The sequence below is a fragment of the Capricornis sumatraensis genome, chromosome 16 (genome assembly GCF_032405125.1).
Source record: "Capricornis sumatraensis isolate serow.1 chromosome 16, serow.2, whole genome shotgun sequence".
Classification (NCBI taxonomy): Eukaryota; Metazoa; Chordata; class Mammalia; order Artiodactyla; family Bovidae; genus Capricornis; species Capricornis sumatraensis.
Window position 1 is genome coordinate 18,120,177 of NC_091084.1, and position 17,597 is coordinate 18,137,773.

A 17,597-nucleotide genomic window follows, 5' to 3' on the forward strand; every position below is an offset into this window, starting at 1 on the left:
TAGTCATGTTAAATTTATTTTTGTGTATGGTGGTAAAGAATGTTCCAGTTTCCTTGTTTTACATGTAGCTGCTCTGTTTTCTTGGGAACATTTTTTGAAGAGAGCATCTTCCTTCCCTCATATAGTCTTGCCCCCGTTGTAATAGAGTAATTGACCGTAGATGTGTGGGTTTATTTGTGGGGTTTTTATCCTGTTCCATTGATCTGTATTTCTATTTTTATGCCAGTACCATTTTTTGATGTCTGTAGCTTTGTAGTGTAGTCTGAAGTCAAGGATTCTGATTCCTCCAGCACCATTTTTCTTTCTCAAGATTCATTTTGCTTTTCAAGGTCTTTTGTGTTTCCATACAAATAATTTTCTTTTCTTTTTGTTCTAAAAAAATGCCTTTGGTAATTTGGTAGGAATTGCATTCAATCTTTATAGATTGACTTATGCAGTATTGTCATTTTGACAGTATTGATTCTTTCAAACCAAGAATGTGGCATATGTTCTCATCTGTTTGTATAATCTTTGATTTCTTTTGTCATTGTCTTGTTTTTGAAATTTACGTCTATTGTCTCCTTGGGTTGCTTTATTCCTGCATGTTTGTTTCTTTTTCATGTATTGATAAGTGGGATTGTTTCTTTAATTTCTCTTTCTGTTTTTAGTGTGTAGATGTGTAACAAATTCCTGTGTTTTAATTTTGTATACTATTACTTTACCAATCATTGATGAACTCTAGAAGTTCTCTGGTAGCATCTTTAAGATTTTCTATGTATAGTATCATGTCATCTGTAAACAGTGGCAGTTTAATTTCTTCTTTTCCAATCTGGATTTCTTTCATTTCTTTTTCTTCTTCAGTTGCGGTGGCTTAGATTTCCAAAACTGTGTTGAATGAAAGTGGCAAAAGTGGACATCCTTGTCTTGTTACTCATCTCAGAGGAAATGCTTTCAGCTTTGCACCCATAAGTGTAATAATGTTGGCTGTAGGTTTGTCATAATTGGTTTTTATTATGTTCAGACATGTTTCATCTATGCCCACTTTCTGGAAGGTTTTCTTGTTTTTTATCATAGATTGGTGTTGAATTTTGTCAGAAGCTTTTTCTACACCTGTTTATATGTCTGTATAGTTTTTATTCTTAAGTTTGTTGATGTATCACTGATTTGAAAATATTGAACATTATTTGCAACCCTGGGAGAAATCCCACTTGGTCATGGTGTATGATCCTTTTAATATTTTGTTGGATTCAGCTTGCTAGTATTTTGTTGAGAATTTTTGTGTCTATGTTCATCAGTGATATTGGCCCATAATTTTCTCTTTTTTTGTAGTCATCTGTGTCTCATTTTGGCATTATGGTTGTGGTGGTGTCATAGAATGACTTTGGGACTGTTCCTTTGCAGTTTTTCAAAATAGTTTTAGAAGAATAGATGTTAACTCTTTTCTAAATGTAGACATTAACTCTTCTCTAAATGTTTGGTAGAATTTGCCTATGAAGCCATTTGTTGCTGGAGTTTTGTTTGTTGGAAGATTTTTAATCATAATTTTAATTCATTACTTGTAATTAGTCGGTTCATATTTCTGCTTCTACTATGGACAAAGATTCTTGAGAGATTGTACCTTTCTAAGAATGTCTTCATTTCTTCTAGCTTGTCCATATTATTGGCATCCAGTTGCTTGAGGCAGTCTCTTACGAGAGTTTTAATTTTTGTAATCTGTTGTAACTTCTTTTTTATTTCGAATTTTATTGATTTGAACCCACTCCCTCTTTTTCTTGATGCGTCTGGCTAAAGGTTTATTGGTTTTGTTTTCAAAGAACCAGGTTTTAGTTTTATTGATCTTTCAATTTTTTAAAATTTTTATTTCATTTCTGCCCTGATCTTTATAGTTTCTTTCCTTCTGCTAACTTTGAGTTTTGTTTGTCCCTCTTTTTCTGGTTGTTTTCATTGTAAGATTAGATGTTTATTTGTAGGTTTTCCTTTTTCCTGCTGTAAGATTGTATTATCTTAAACTTCTCTCTTAGAACTTCTTTTCTCACATCCCACAGGTTTTGGATGGTTGGGGTTCATTTTCCTTTGTCTCTAGATATTTTTTATTTCCTGTTTGATTTCTTCATTGATCCATTGGTTGTTTAGCAACATATTGTTTAGCCTGCATGTATTTGTGTTTTTTAGATTTTTTTTTTCTTGTGTTAATATCCAATCTCATAGTGTCGTGGTAAGAAAAGATGCTTGATATGATTTTAGTTTTGTTAAGTTTACTGAGGCTTGATTTGTGATCCACGATGTGATCTCTTCTGGGGCATGTTCTTATGTAATTGAGAAGAAAATATATTCTACTGCTTTTGAATGCAATTCTCTATAAATACCAGCTAAGTCTGTGCAGTGTAATCTGTCATTTAAGGCTTGTATTTCTTTTTGATCTTCTGTCTGGATGATCTGTTAATTGAGGAAAGAGTAAAAGTTTCCTAGTATTGTTGTTTTGTTGATTTCTCCTTTTATGACTGTTAATATTTATATTATTGGGGTGCTCCTACAGTAGATACATGTATATTTATAGTTTTTATGTCTTCTTGGATTGATCATTATGTAGTGTCCTTTCTTGTCTCTTGTAACAGTCTGTAATTTAAAGTCTGTTTTGTCTGATATGAGTATTGCTACTCCAGCTTTCTTTTGATTACCATTTCCATGGAATACCTGTTTCCATCTTCTTGCTTTCAGCTTGTACATGTTCCTAGATCTGAAGTAGGTCTTTGTAGACAGCATATATACTGATCTGTTTTTTAATATCCATTCAACCAATCTTTGTTTTGGTTGAAGTATTTATCCCATTAACATTTAAGATAATTATTGATACATGTTTCCTGTTATTATTGTTTTTCAGTCACTAAGTTGTGTCTGACTCTTGGAACCCCATGGGGAACCCCATGGACAGAATAGCACGCCAGGGACCTCTGTCTTCCACCATCTCCCAGAGTTTGCTCAATTCTTGTTCACTGAGTTGGTGATGCTATCTAACAATCTTATCCTCAGCCACCCCCTTCCTTTTTTACCTTCAATCTTTCCCAGCATCAGAGTCTTTTTTCCAGTGAGTCAACTCTTTGCATCAGGTGGCCAAAGTATTGGAGCCTCATGCTGTTGAAAATCTGAGCCATAACTGCCACCCCCTAACCCCCCTGTCCCTGGGAGACCCTCTAATATTAACAGGGACATCTGGTCTAGTCTCTTATGAGGTCATTATTTCTTCTCCTGTCTCCTGGTATGCATGAGACCCCGAGTGTTCCCTTTAAAAGTGGAATTTGTTTCCCCCAGTACTGTTAAATCACTGAAGATTTGCCTTCAAAGGAAAATTTCTTGGGATCTCCTCCTCCCATTGCCAGACCTGCAGGCTGGGAAGCCTGATTAATGACTCAGGACTTTCACTCCTATTGGAGAACTTCAGTAGTATATATATATTTTACACTTTGTGGGTTGGCCCACCCAGCAGGTATGGGATTTGATTTTATTGCTTTTGCGCCCCTCATTCCATCTCATTGTAGCTTCTTTGTCTTTGGGTTTAGGGTTTCTTTTTTGGTGGGTTTCAGCATTTTTTTGGTCAATCGTTCTTCAGCAATTACTTGTGATCTCAAAATTTCTGTAATAAGGGTTGAGCCCACTTCTTTCTACTCTGCCATGTAGATTTTTAAATTACAGAAACATTTGTTAAATATAACATCTGCTCTGTAGGTAATGGGCACTCTCATACAGTGCCTGTTTGAACCATTGGTGTTTTGTCATCTTTTATATTATCTAAATGAAAGCTTAATTTAAAGTTTGCTTCTGTGATTATTTTAGAAGTTAAGTGAACTTTGGATATTTTTCCCCACCTTTTCTCTGAAAAGATTATGGTCACTTTACATGATAGTAGATAATGAAAGTTCAGGATGCTTTAGATAATCCATAATATTATCTGAAAATAAAATCATTTTATGCTTTTTTGGCTATTAAATATAAGCATTCAGTATTTTTTCCAATATTTTCAGTTGTTACCTCTAAAACTTTATATAGGATGAAGATCAGGAAGAAGTGATCCTTGTCAGAACAGATCATTCCGGAAGAGTCTGGCCTGTAAACACACCAGGAAAACAAGAAGGAAGACGGAAAAGACAGATTGTATGTTTAACATATATCTTTTGTTTATTAATTTAGAATTCCTTTTTTCCCCTTTGTATCAGATTTACAGTTAATCCTTTAACTACCTGAGTTTGAATTGCTCAGGTCCGCTTATACAGAACTTTTTCAATAAATTACATATTGTAGTACTACATATCTGTGGTGGTTTGAACCTGTGAATATGGAGTATAGTTAAAGGATCAACTATAATCTGATACAAAGGGGAAAAAAAGGAATTCACTGCCCCTAACCTTTGCATTGTTCAAGGGTCAGCTGTCCTTTGAAATATTTTTAGACATGTAGTTAAATAATGAAAACACTGTTGGTCTTTCATCGCTCAGTAGCATATGACTCTTTGCAGCCTCATGTACTGTAGCCTGCCAGGCTCCTCTGTCCATGGCATTTCCCAGGTAAGAATATTGGAATGGGTTGCTCCAACCCAGGGGATATTCCCAACCTAGGAATCAAACCCACATCTCCTACATTGGCAGGTGGATTCTTTACCCCTGAACCACCAGGGCAGCCCAATGCAAACATTAAAAGGTAGTAAATAGTGATGTTCGTTCTAATTATATCCCTTTGCCTTTTGCAAAATGTAATCTAATTCAACAGCAGTTGTGAACATTGAATTTTTAAGGAAGTCTTAATTTTAACATTTATTTCTTTGACATTGTTTCTAGTTTCTTTTTACATACTCATCATAGCTGTTAAGGAAAACCTTGGTCCCATAGATCTCTTTTCTGTGTTTGATCCTTTATAAACCTAATTTTGTTTTCTACCTTCTAACTGCTGCAGTTAATTTATAGCACTGCCTTGAGGCTCTTAAAATGGAAAAAAACAACATATTCAATTTTCTCAAGTTAGATTTTTTGTTTTAAATTTGAAAGATCTTATAAGCAGTAATTGAGTACACAAAAGAGTCATTTAGAATCTTTCTGTCAAATGTTTATAATATCCCTGTTGAGTGCAGATAGAAATGGGATACCTATTCTGATGAAATGGGAGGTATTCAGGTTTTGCAAGAAAAATGTCATAGGAAAATAGTAAAGGTTTGAATTGTATGAGATGACAGAACTTGCTTGGGGTTCATAGACCCATTGCCAGACGGCATTCAGTAGTGTTCTTGAATTTCTTACTACTGAATAGTCTAGGTACAGGAGTAAAGAGGTAGACACATTTATTCAGCACTGAGGTTTGCTCTTTGAGTGTAATGAAAGGATAAGAGGACCAGAAAGAGATTTGCATCTAAGGAGTGATTGAAGTCATAGAACGTGAGATACAAGGTTATGAAGATGAGAATAGTAACATGGGCATAAAATAATAAGAGGGTGGTTCCAAAGAAGTTCAACAGCAGGATTTATTTGGATAAGGGAATTTGAGATTAGTGTTGAGGAGAGTTGATTTGGTAGGTAAAATACATAGCACTTTTCTTTTCCTCTGATAGGTATGGAACCAACTGAAAGGAAAACCCGGAATTGTTTGGATGAGAGTCAGAATATCAGCTTTGCTTCTGATACAGCTGTTTGAAGTAGATTTGCTTAAAACTTGACTTTTGTTCTTGATATACTTTCTCAATCTCTGGATAACTCCTGACTTAACTCTATAGAGATAGGGATTTTTTACTATAAGGAGGGGAGAGAAAGCATAAAGCAATTCTGCCCTTTGCCTAAAATTCAAAAATCAGACACTATCATGCTTCCATCCTTTGGGAAGAGAAAGGTAATGGTATAGAAGAGGTAGGAAGTGTCATTTTAATGGAAATTCTTCCACATGGATGTAGATAGAATAGAAAGAAACTAGGAGGAAAGATTATGATATATATTGGGATTTTTACTTTTAATGTCAGATTTACAGGTAGTTCATTAAAATACTTAAGACTCGTGTTTTCGCTAAACTTACAGTGTTCATTTTGTCATAGGTTTCAACTCATGAGGAAAAAGAAAGGGTCAGATACTTTCATGATGATAACTTAAGTCTAAGTGATTTAGTCAAGAATGAAAAGATGGGAACAGCAGAAAATCACAACAAACTTTTTATGAGAATGACATCTAAGGTAAGATATATTGCAGGGATACCTTTGAATTTTGAGAAATTCAGTCTACAGTGATGTACTTTGCAGAGATAGCTGGTTCTCTCTAAACTTTGTTTTATTAAATTAAATCCTTTCTAAGACACATTAGAAACCTGTGTTTTAGAATTGGGCAGTATATTTTTGGGATTTAGTTTTTTGAAAAACAAGACTTCTGGGTTAATTTTATAATGTATTCTATACAAATGTTAATTATATATTTGATCTACCATTTAAGAGAACATTTGGGGCAAGACTTTTAATGTTGACAACATGCTTGCTAGTTACCAGACTTGTTTTGTCTTGATGTTCCATTGGTTCTTCATAATTATGCCACAGGTGTATAATTGAATTAATATATATTATAAAAAATATTATAAAGAGGGCATCTTGGAATAACCTTAAGTCTGTTCATATGAAAATTTTATATTCTTTTTAAAAGTATACCAATGTTTCATGGGTAGTAGGGTGAACTTTTAATTTCAAATAATTATCTTTGTTGCAAACCCTTCATTGCATTTCCTTTCAAACACTGCCATTATCAAAGAGACATTTAAATTAGGATTTGACTCCACTGGAAAAATTTATCTCACTGTATTTACAAGTGAAGTTGTATTGGAACACAGCTATGTTCATTTTATTTCCATGTAGCCTGAGGCTATTTTCATTTTGTAACAGCTTCATTGACATGTAATCTAAGGTTGTTTTCACTTTACATGTAGTCTAAGGCTGTTTTATAACAGCTGAGCTGAATAATTGAGACAGAGACTTTATAGCCCACAAGACTGAAAATATTTACTGTCTGGCACTTGATTGAACAAATTACCATCCTTGCTTATGATGCTGTTGGTGATGGGAACTTGAACCTAGGTATCTGAGGGATAGGAGGGAGACTTTTTACTGTATACCTTATTAGACTTTTATTTTTAGCTATATGAATATTTTACCTGGTGTAAAAATTAACTTAATGAAAACTAGAACAAAGGTAATCAAGCTATCAGTGTGTATATGTGTGTGTCAGAGGGAGTAAAAGGTAAGAATTAAAGATTTTAAAATTAAAAAAATAAAAATTAAAATAAATAAGATTCGACATCAAATAAATAAATAAATAAATAGAAATGTTCGTTCTTATCACCAAGAATTGTATGAGATCTTAATTTTAGCCTATTAGGTTAATTTTTCTTCTCTTTATTTGGGGGGATATACTAGAAATCTTCTAGGGTCTGGAAATTCACTGCAGAAAGGACATATTTTTATGGAAGTTTCCTTCTCAGAAACTTAGAAGTCTGAATGAAATATAGTTTTAGTAATTTTATCATAATCCATTCACATTTATATGGAAAATAAAGTGAAACCAAGCTAGAATTTTTAATTAAAAATAAATCACTTATGCCGGGGTCCAGCCCTGGTGGATCCAGGAATTCGATGGGTGGACGGCATTGGCGTGAGAAAAACTTATTTATTGATTGATATAAGAAATATAAGATTAGATTAGGAAGAAATAGTGTAGTAGGAAGATTAAGTGGAGGAAGAGGGCTGAATAGCTTGGATTACGTGGAAGACCAATAAAATTCCAGGCAAGGAATTTGCACCATCTACGTTGGGCCACCGGTGCTCGCTTGAATATCTAAGGGTGCCTCACATTAGGCTCCCTTTCGCCTGGGTCTTAACAGCCAGGGCAAGTAAGTAGACTTGGCAAGCCTCCGCGCCCCAGGTGGAAATTCAGCCTGAAATTAGAGTGAAGAGGAGAGGAAGGAGAGAGACACCGGGGAAACCAGTCCAGCAACTAGCTCCGGCCCCTATTGTTCAGAGGGCCTTTTATACTTTTGATAAAACATGAAGATCAATGGGTAACACAAAGTTATGCAGCGTTAGCAGTCCAGACTTATCAAAACCAGGCTTTTCTCTCTGCATACCTAATTGTATACACAAGTCTTAGGTAATTTACATCATCTTCCAGCCAAAAGGGCCAATTAACATTTTACAGCCTTTTTTCTGATAAGGGTTTGTCAACCAGAAGACTTATTTGTGTTGATCTTCCCAAGGTCTGGTGCCACTCTCAGAAAGCACTAAATAAAGTTACATTCTTACACAGCAAAGATACAGCAACTTATAACAAGTAGAGGGAGTACAGTGATTTACAGCAAAAGAGAAGCAATTAACTCAAAAGTCTAGTGTTGCTAACATCAAAACTACTATGTATCTTTTTCTACATCCTGCTTACATTGAGTAACATCCTTCCAGGTGCCTAAAAGATAAAGAATATGGAGGTCTGGCAGCAATCCTTGAGTCAACAGTGAAAACCCTCTACCAATATAATTTTCAACTCTTTAGAAAAGGCTCTGTATCTTTAAGATGCTTTCAAGTTTTGTGCTTCTCGCGGTTGGGAGGCTGTAAGCAATTCACAAGCTGTAAGAGGTCTGGGGAACCTGTTAGGCAAGCTAGAGAGCAATCAGAGGTGGTTAACTGAAACATCCCTTTCAAATGCAGAAGACCAAAGCCCTGATTTGACTTTTTCCAGAGAATATTAGAAAAGTGGAAAAGCAGAGTACAAAAGCCGGCAGATTCTTATTTTTGAGGGGGTGGGTGCTCAGAAAATTCCAGGGGGAAAACCTGAGGTCTGATTAGCCTTGCCATCAGAGCTCTTGCTGCATGACCTTGTCACGGGTGGAATTCCTCACGCTGGCTCCCAGCACAGTTATTAATTAAAAAGGTATTTATTGGGCATCTAATTTGTGTTGGATACCATTTTAGGTGCTGGGTATAGTGAAGTAATAAAGTTCCCCAAGCCCAAGGAGCTTATATTTCTAGTGGATGAGATAGAAAATGAACAAACGCATGATATAAAAATTACATAACATTAAAAAATTACATAACATAAATACTGTGTCACAAAATAGAAAATATTTTTGTAGAGAATAAAACAAGATAAAAGGAGATAGGATGATGTTTTCAGTAGAATGCTGAAGGAAGATCTGCCTGTGAAGGTGATGTTTCAGCAGACTTCTGAACAAAGTGAAGGGGAGTGGTCTGTAAAAAATCTGGGGGAAGACCATGCAGCAGAAACAACAAATGCAGTGGATCTGAAGAAGAGACAAATACTACAAGCTTTAAAAGACAGCAGGATGACACATGTGACTCTGAATAGAGGGAGAAATGAAAAGAGGTGTAGAAAAGGAAATGGTCAGACTATGTCAGGTCTTGGCAGCCATGGTGTGAGAGCTTTTGCTTTTGTTTTACTTACTTGTTTCTAAAAGTTGCTTTCCCATTCTGCCTTACACCTACTCGGTCTTTTTTTTTTTTTTTTTTTTGGCTGTACTGGGTCTTTGTTCTCCACAGGCTTTTCTCTAGTCGTGGGAAGTGAGGGCTGCTCTCTAGTTGCAGTATGTGGGTTTCTTTTGTTGCAGAGCATGGGCTGTAGGGTGCATGGGCTTCAGTAGTTGCAGCACATAAGCTCAGTGGTTGTGGCTATTGGACTTTAGAGCACAGGCTCAGTAGTTGTGTCACATGGACTTAGTTGCTCCATGGCATGTGGGATCTTCTAGACGAGGGATCAAACCCATGTCTTCTGCGTTGGCAGGCACATTTTATTGCTGAGCCACCAGGGAAGCCCTTATTTGTTTTAAATGATAGGGAACCATTTGAAGGTTTTTAGTAGGACAGTATCATGACTTCATTTTGTGTTTTATTGTTGTCCCATAGCTTCCCTTGTGGCTCAGCTGGTAAAGAATCTGCCTGCAATCTGGAAGACCTGGGTTTGATCCCTGGGTTGGGAAGATCCCCTGGAGAAAGGAACGGCTACCCACTCCAGTATTCTGGCCTAGAGAATTCCATGGGCTGTATAGTCCATGGGGTCGCAAAGAGTTGGACACGACTGAGCGACTTTCACTTTCACATAGCTCTTAAATATTCCTTGCGTTTTTTGTTTGTTTTTGTTCTCTCTGCTTTTCAGTTGTGGAAGTTTCTGTTGTCACATCCTCAAGCTCAAGGATTTTTTTCCTTAGCCTTGTCCAATTATTAATAAATCCATCAGAGGCATTTGTCATTTCTGTTACAGTGTTTTTCATCTCCAGCATCTAGTTTATTTTTTGGTTCTTTTCTTAGAATTTCCGTATCTGCTTACATTGTGCTTGTGCTTAGTCACTCAGTCATGTCCAGCTCTTTGGACTGCACCCTGACAGTCTCCTCTGTCCTTAGAATTTTGCAGGCAAGAATACTGCAGTGGGTTGGCACCTCTCTTCTCCAGGGGATCTTCCTGGCCCAGAGATCAAAGGTACATGTACTGTGTCTCTTGCATCTGCTTACATTATCCATCTGTTTTGGGTGAGCCTGTGCTGCTGGACTGTGAATTTCACCAGTACTTCACAGGTGTTTCTCCACTTAGTTGGAATAGAGTGGCTAGAAGGGGCTGGATTTGAATGTTTCCCTTCTTTCAGATAGATTAGGCTCTGGTAAAACTCCAGCAAGTTAAACTCTAGTATGGCAATTTCTGCTGAAGGGCTGGCCTTGTTAAGAAGAAAAGAATGCCCTGGTGTATTTCAGGGTGTTTCCTTTTCCCTTTCCCTTGCTGAAAGTCATAGAGGATTTTTCTCTGATATTTACTCTGAGGACTGGGTAGAGCTCCAACAGGTAAAATTCACAAAATTTTGAGGAGGCCCTCTATGACTGGATTCCCCTGGGATTTTTAACTTGCATATTTGTCTACACTGAGCCTCCTGAAATTTATCAACTACAGTTTAGATTTTCCTACCCTGGCACTGGTTCTCACAGAACCACTGATTTTTCACAAATAAATTGAATTAGGATTCTTTGTATCATTTCTCCAACTGTGGGGGCAATTACTTTCCTGAGTCTAAGAAGTGCTGTCGAATTTTCAGTTCACCTTTGTACTTGTTGTTGGGATAGAGTGATGACTTCCTGGCCCCTGAAATGCCAGTCTGGAGGCTGCTGGTTTATGTTTTGAAAGATTTTCCTGGTGACTCTTTTGAGAATGTAATGTAGATAGGCAAGAATGGAAGCAGGGAGAATGTTCAGGAGGATAATTTCCTTAATTCAGATAGAGCCTTGGGTTAGAGTAGTAAACTGATGAAAAGCAATAAGATTTGTGGCAATGCTGGTGCCATTCATTGTAACAGAAAAACTTTGGCAGGGGAGAAATATTTCAGGAGGTGGGAGATGAAGAATACTATTATGAACACATTAAGTATGCCCATTAGTCATTCACATGATGGTGGTGTGGAATGACTGTGCACGGAGCTATGGGTATATCTTGGTTCTCCCATATAGATATAGATGCTGTTAACAGGGACTTAAGAAATTATTTATGAGGAGAATCTGAAGACGGAGCTGAGCACTGTCTGAAAGAAGGAAAAAGATTCAACAAAGGGGGTTGAGAAGGTATGACCAGTGAGGTAGAAGGAAAACAGCATGTGATGTTTCAGCAGCCAGAGGAGACAAGAAAGATGTTGTGAATAACTGTCACCTGTTTCTGAGAGACAGTTGGATTTTCATAGATAGAAAAATGAGTATTCATTTGGCACTGGGAATGTTTCTGGTGACTTTTTTTTTTTTTCCCCCACCATGTCATACAGCTTGTGAGATCTCAGTTCCCCAAGCAGGGATTGAACCTGGGCCATGGCAGAGAAAGTCCTACATCTTAACCATTGGCCCATCAGCAAACTCCCTTTGTGACTTTGATAAGTGTGGTTTCCTTAGTCTGCTAAAGAGAAAAGCTTGATTATGATGTGTTTAAAAGTGAATGTAAGAACAGTTGGTGAAGAGATAATCTTAGAAAGGAGCTGGTTACTGTCCATCAGTAGGAAAGGCACAGATACAGTTAGATTTGTAAATGTGGGAGTAGCAAATGAACTAGTTTTCCTCTTACTGCCTCTTAGTTGAATAAAAGGACTCAGGTATCCCCTGAGAGTGATGATGTAGAAGGGGTGTTAATTCCAACAAGTACTGCTCCCAGTTAGATAATTCAACAGAAAACACATAATGTTCCATCAGGTTAGTACAAGACCACATGTTTTGATGATTGGGCAAAAATTGTTACAGCTTGGCTGGGAAGTTCTGATTCATCCACCATGTTCACCAGACATTGCACATTCAGATTTCCATTTCTTTTGGTCTTTACAAAATTCTCTTAATGGAAAAAATTTTAATTCTCTGAAAGACTTTAAATGATACCTGGAACAGTTCATTGTTCATGAATAAAGAGTTTCGGGAAGACGGAATTGTGAAGTTGCCAGGAAAGTGGCAGAAGATAGTGAAAAAACTGGTGAATACATTTTTTCAATAAAGTTCTTGGTGAAAATGAGAATATATCCTTTGTTTCTTTAAAAACAGAAGGAACTTTTTGGCCGGCCTATAAACCAGCTTCAGATTAAGAAAGTGAGAAGTAGGAAGGGCGAAATTGAGGACAAAATTAGTCAGGGAGCAATATGTGCAAAGCCTGAAGAGAACAGTACTTTGGGGGACTAAAATAGGGGGGCAAAATATAGAGTTTGAGTAGAGATAGGACCACATGTGACTGATTCTGTGGATCATAACAAACTGTGGAAAATTCTTAAAGAAGTGGGAATATCAGACCACCTTACCTGCCTCCTGAGAAAACTCTGTGCAGGTCAAGAAGCAACAGAACCAGACACAGAACAACAGACTGGATCCAAATTGAGAAGAGTACATCAAGGCTGTATATTGTCACCCTGCTTATTTAACTTTTATGCAGAGTACATCATGCAAAACACCTGGCTAGATGAAGCTCAGGCTGGAATCAAGATTGCCAAGAGAAATATCAGTAACCTCAGATATTCAGATGACACCACCCTAATGGCAGAAAGTGAAGAGGAACTAAAGAGCCTCTTCAGTTCAGTCGCTCAGTCGCATCTGACTCTGTTACCTCGTGGACTGCAGCACACCAGGCCTCCCCATCCATCACCAACATCCAGAGCTTACTCAAACTCATGTCCTTCGAGTCAGTGATGCCATCCAACCGTCTCATTGTTTGTCATCCCCTTCTCCTCCTGCCTTCAATCTTTCCCGGCATCAGGGTCTTTTCCAGTGAGTCCACCTCTTCGTATCAGGTGGCCAAAGTATTAGAGTTTCAGCTTCAACATCAGTCTTTCCAATGAATATTCAGGACTGATTTCCTTTAGGATTGGCTAGTTTGATCTCCTTGTAGTCCAAGGGACCCTCAAAAGTCTTTTCCAACACCACAGTCTAAAAGAATCAGTTCTTCAGTGCTCAGCTTTCTGTATGGTCCAACTCTCACATCCATACATGATTACTGGAAAAACCATAGCTTTGACTATGAAGACCTTTGTTGGCAAAGTAATATCTCTGCTTTTTAATATGCTGTCTAAGTTGGTCATAGCTTTTCTTCCAAGGAGCAAATGTCTTTGAATTTCATCACTGCAGTCCCCATCTGCAGTGATTTGGGAGCCTAAGAAAATAGTCTGCCACTGTTTGCATTGTTTCCCCATCTATTGGCCATGAAGTGATGGGGCCAGATGCCATGATCTTTGTTTTTTGAATGTTGAGTTAAAAATCATCTTGATAAATTGAAAGAGGAGAGTGAAAAAGTTGGCTTAAAACTCAACCTTTTTGAAAAACGAAGATCATGGCGTTCAGTCCCATCATTTCACGGAAAATAGATGGGGAGAAAATGGAAATAGTGACAGACTTTATATCTTGGGCTCCAAACTCACTCTGGATGGTGACTGCAGCCTTGAAATTAAAAGATGCTTCCTCCTTAGAAGAAAAACTATGACAAACCTATACAGTGTATTAAAAAGCAGAGACATCACTGCCAACAAAGGTCCATATAGTCAAAACTATGGTTTTTTCTTCATTAATTATGTGAGAGTTGGACCATAAAGAAGGCTGAGGACTGAAGTACTGATGCCTTCCAACTGAGGTGTTGGAGAAGACTCTTGAGAATTCCTTGAACAGTAAGGAGATCAAACCAGTCAATCCTAAAGGTAATCAACCCTGAATATTCATTGGAAGGACTGATGCTGAAGCTAAAGCTCCATTACTTTGGCCAATTGATGGGACAAGCTGACTCAGTGGAAAAGACTGATGCTGGCAAAGATTTAGTGAGAAGGGGGCAACAGGAATGAGATGGTTGGATGGAACCATTGACTCAATGAACAAGAGTTTGAACAAACTCTGGGAGTTTCAGAAGGACAAAGGAAGTCAAGTGTGTTGCAGTCCATGGGGTTGCAAAGAGTCTGATACAACTGAGCAGCTGAACAACAACATGATAACATGTGACTAAGGTGACCCATATTTATAAGTCCTTATTGTGTGCCAGGCATGTGCGAAAGGATTAAGAAACATAACCTCATTAGGTGAATAATATTGTTATAACCATTGTAAAATAGGGAAATAGACCATAGAGATGCTGCTGCTGCTGCTGCTGCTACTAAGTCACTTCAGTCGTGTCTGACTCTCTGCGACCCCATAGATGGCAGCCCATCAGGCTCCGCCGTCCCTGGGATTCTTCAGACAAGAACACTGGAGTGGGTTGCCATTTCCTTCTCCAATGCATTAAAGTGAAAAGTGAAAGTGAAGTCACTCAGTCGTGTCCGAATCTTGGCGACCTCACAGACCGCAGGCTACCAGGCTCCTCCATCCATGGGATTTTCCAGGAAAGAGTACTGGAGTGAGAGACACTGCAAAAAGATTAAATAACTGCCTGATATTATTATTATAGAATTTACCACAGTTATTCTGATTACAGTTCAGTTCAGTCACTCAGTTGTGTCCGACTCTTTGCAACCCCGTGAACCATAGCATGCCAGGCCTCCCTGTCCATGACCAACTCCCAGAGACCACCCAAACCCAAGTCCATCAAGTTGGTGATGCCATCCAACCATCTCATCCTTTGTTGTCCCCTTCTCCTCCTGCCCTCAATCTTTCCCAGCATCAGGGTCTTTTCAAATGAGTTAACTCTTTGCATCAGTGGCCAAAGTATTGGAGTTTCAGCTTCAACATCTGTCCTTCTAATGAACACTCAGGACTGATCTCCTTTAGGATGGACTGGTTGGATCTCCTTGCAGTCCAAGTCTTCTCCAGCACCACAGTTCAAAAGCATCAAATCTTCAGTGCTCAGCTTTCTTTATAGTCTAACTCTCATACCAATACATGACTACTGGAAAAACCATAGCCTTGACTGGAGAAGGAAATGGCAACCCACTCCAGTACTCTTGCCTGGAAAATCCCATGGACGGAGCGTCCTGGTAGGCTACAGTTCATGGGGTCACAAAGAGTCAGACACGACTGAGCGACTTCACTTGACTAGACAGACCTTTGTTGGCAAAGTAATGTCTCTGCTTTTTAATAGGCTGTCTAGATTGGTCATAACTCCTTCCAAGGAGAAAGCGTCAATTAATTTCATGGCTGCACTCACCATCTTCAGTGATTTTGGAGCTCCCAAAAATAAAGTCTGTCACTATTTCCACTGCTTCCCTATCTATTTGCCATGAAGTGATGTGACCGGATGCCAAGATCTTAGTTTTCTGAAAATTGAGCTTTAAGCCAACTTTTTCACTCTCCTCTTTTATTTCACCAAGAGGCTCTTTAGTTCTTTTTTGCTTTCTGCCATAAGGGTGGTGTCATCTGCATATCTGAGGTTATTGATATTTTTCCCAGCAGTCTTCATTCCAGCTTGTGCTTCCTCCAGCCCAGCGTTTCCCATGATGTACTCTGCATAGAAGTTAAATAAGCAGGGTGACAATATACAGCCTTGACATACTCTTTTCCTATTTGGAACCAGTCAGTTGTTCCATGTCCAGTTCTAACTGTTGCTTCCTGACCTGCATACAGATTTCTCAAGAGGCAGGTCAGGTGGTCTGGTATTCCCATCTCTCTGAGAATTTTCCACAGTTTATTGTGATCCACTCAGTCAAAGGCTTTGGCATAGTCAGTAAAGCAGAAATAGATGTTTTTCTGGAACTCTCTTGCTTTTTTGATGATCTGGCGAATGTTGGCAATCTGATCTCTGGTTCCTCTGCCTTTTCTAAAACCAGCTTAAACATCTGGAAGTTCATGCTTCACGTATTGATGAAGCCTCGCTTGGAGAATTTTGAGCATTACTTTACTAGTGTATGAGATGAGTGCAATTGTGCAGTAGTTTGCGCATTCTTTGGCATTGCCTTTCTTTGGGATTGGAATGAAAACTGACGTTTTCTAGTCTTGTGGCCACTGCTGAGTTCTCCAAATTTGCTGACATATTGAGTGCAGCAGTTTGACAGCATTGTCTTTTAGGGTTTGAAATAGCTCCACTGGAACTCCATCATGCCCACTAGCTTTGTTCATAGTGATGCTTGCTAAGGCCCACTTGACTTCACATTCCAGGATGTCTGGCTCTAGGTGAATGTGAGTGATTACACCATCATGATTATCTGGGTCGTGAAGGTCTTTTTTGTACAGTTCTGATTATATGAACCCAAGTATTTAGCCATTATACCTTTCAATATCTGTGATTTAGTAGGCCAAATAATGGTTTCAACTTGATCCTGTTTCCAGTGTAGTGTTTTGAGGATTTTAAGCTAGGACATGAATAAGTAAATAAAATTTTTGTTTTAAAAATATCCCCCTTGCTACAGTTTATTGTGAAGAAGGTTTAGAGAAAGGGCCTTGAGATACAATTGAAAACTGTTTCATATTCTATGTGGAGTGCATGCTTATTTAAAAATTTTTTTTCATGGTTGAGTTTCTTGGATTTATTTTTGTTAATAAAAATAAATTTTAATTACTAATTTAAGTAATTAGGAGTTTGGGATTAACAGATACACACTCTTGTGTACAAAACAGCAAGCAAAGACCTACTGATTAACACAGGAAACTACACTCGCCATTCTGTAATAACCTATAATGGAAAAGAATCCAGAAAGAACACACAATACACATACACATATGTGTGCACACATGTATATAACTGAATCACTCTGCTGCACACCTGAAATCAACACAGTGTTGCTAACCAACCACACTTTAATAAGATAAATAAGCTTTTAACAAGCTTTTTAGCATTATCAAAACACCATTATCACACACCCCTAAATGAACAGTATGTTAGTGGTGTCTAGCCGAAGACCACTAGGGACACACAGAATTAAGTTGGGTTTATTATATAGCAGCAAAACAGAATGCACACCATGTTGAACTATGGGATATTCTCAATAAGAGAGTGTTAGAAAGACTCATTAAAAGAATTTGATTATGCATAATTTTATAAATAATTGTTTCCTCTATAAAAATAAATTTAAAAATTATTTTTTAAAGAGAAGGGAGAATATTGTGCTCCATATACTTATTAGCAAATTGGTGGTAAATTTAATAGAATGTATGGTAATTTTATAGTGAAAGTTGTTCTTAACCTCTGTGTGGTTTA

At 37.8% G+C, this 17,597-nt stretch overlaps 1 protein-coding gene across 2 annotated transcripts in view; it reads left to right on the plus strand.

The window, feature by feature from the left end:
• Nucleotides 1-17,597, plus strand: part of CWF19L2 (CWF19 like cell cycle control factor 2) — a 149,386-nt gene that overhangs the window by 87,798 nt on the left and 43,991 nt on the right. For both annotated transcript variants that reach the window (XM_068988643.1, XM_068988642.1), the window contains 2 exons: nt 4,024-4,128; nt 6,047-6,181. In XM_068988643.1, coding sequence (XP_068844744.1) covers nt 4,024-4,128; nt 6,047-6,181 — 240 coding nt within the window. The remainder of the gene's footprint in view (nt 1-4,023; nt 4,129-6,046; nt 6,182-17,597) is intronic.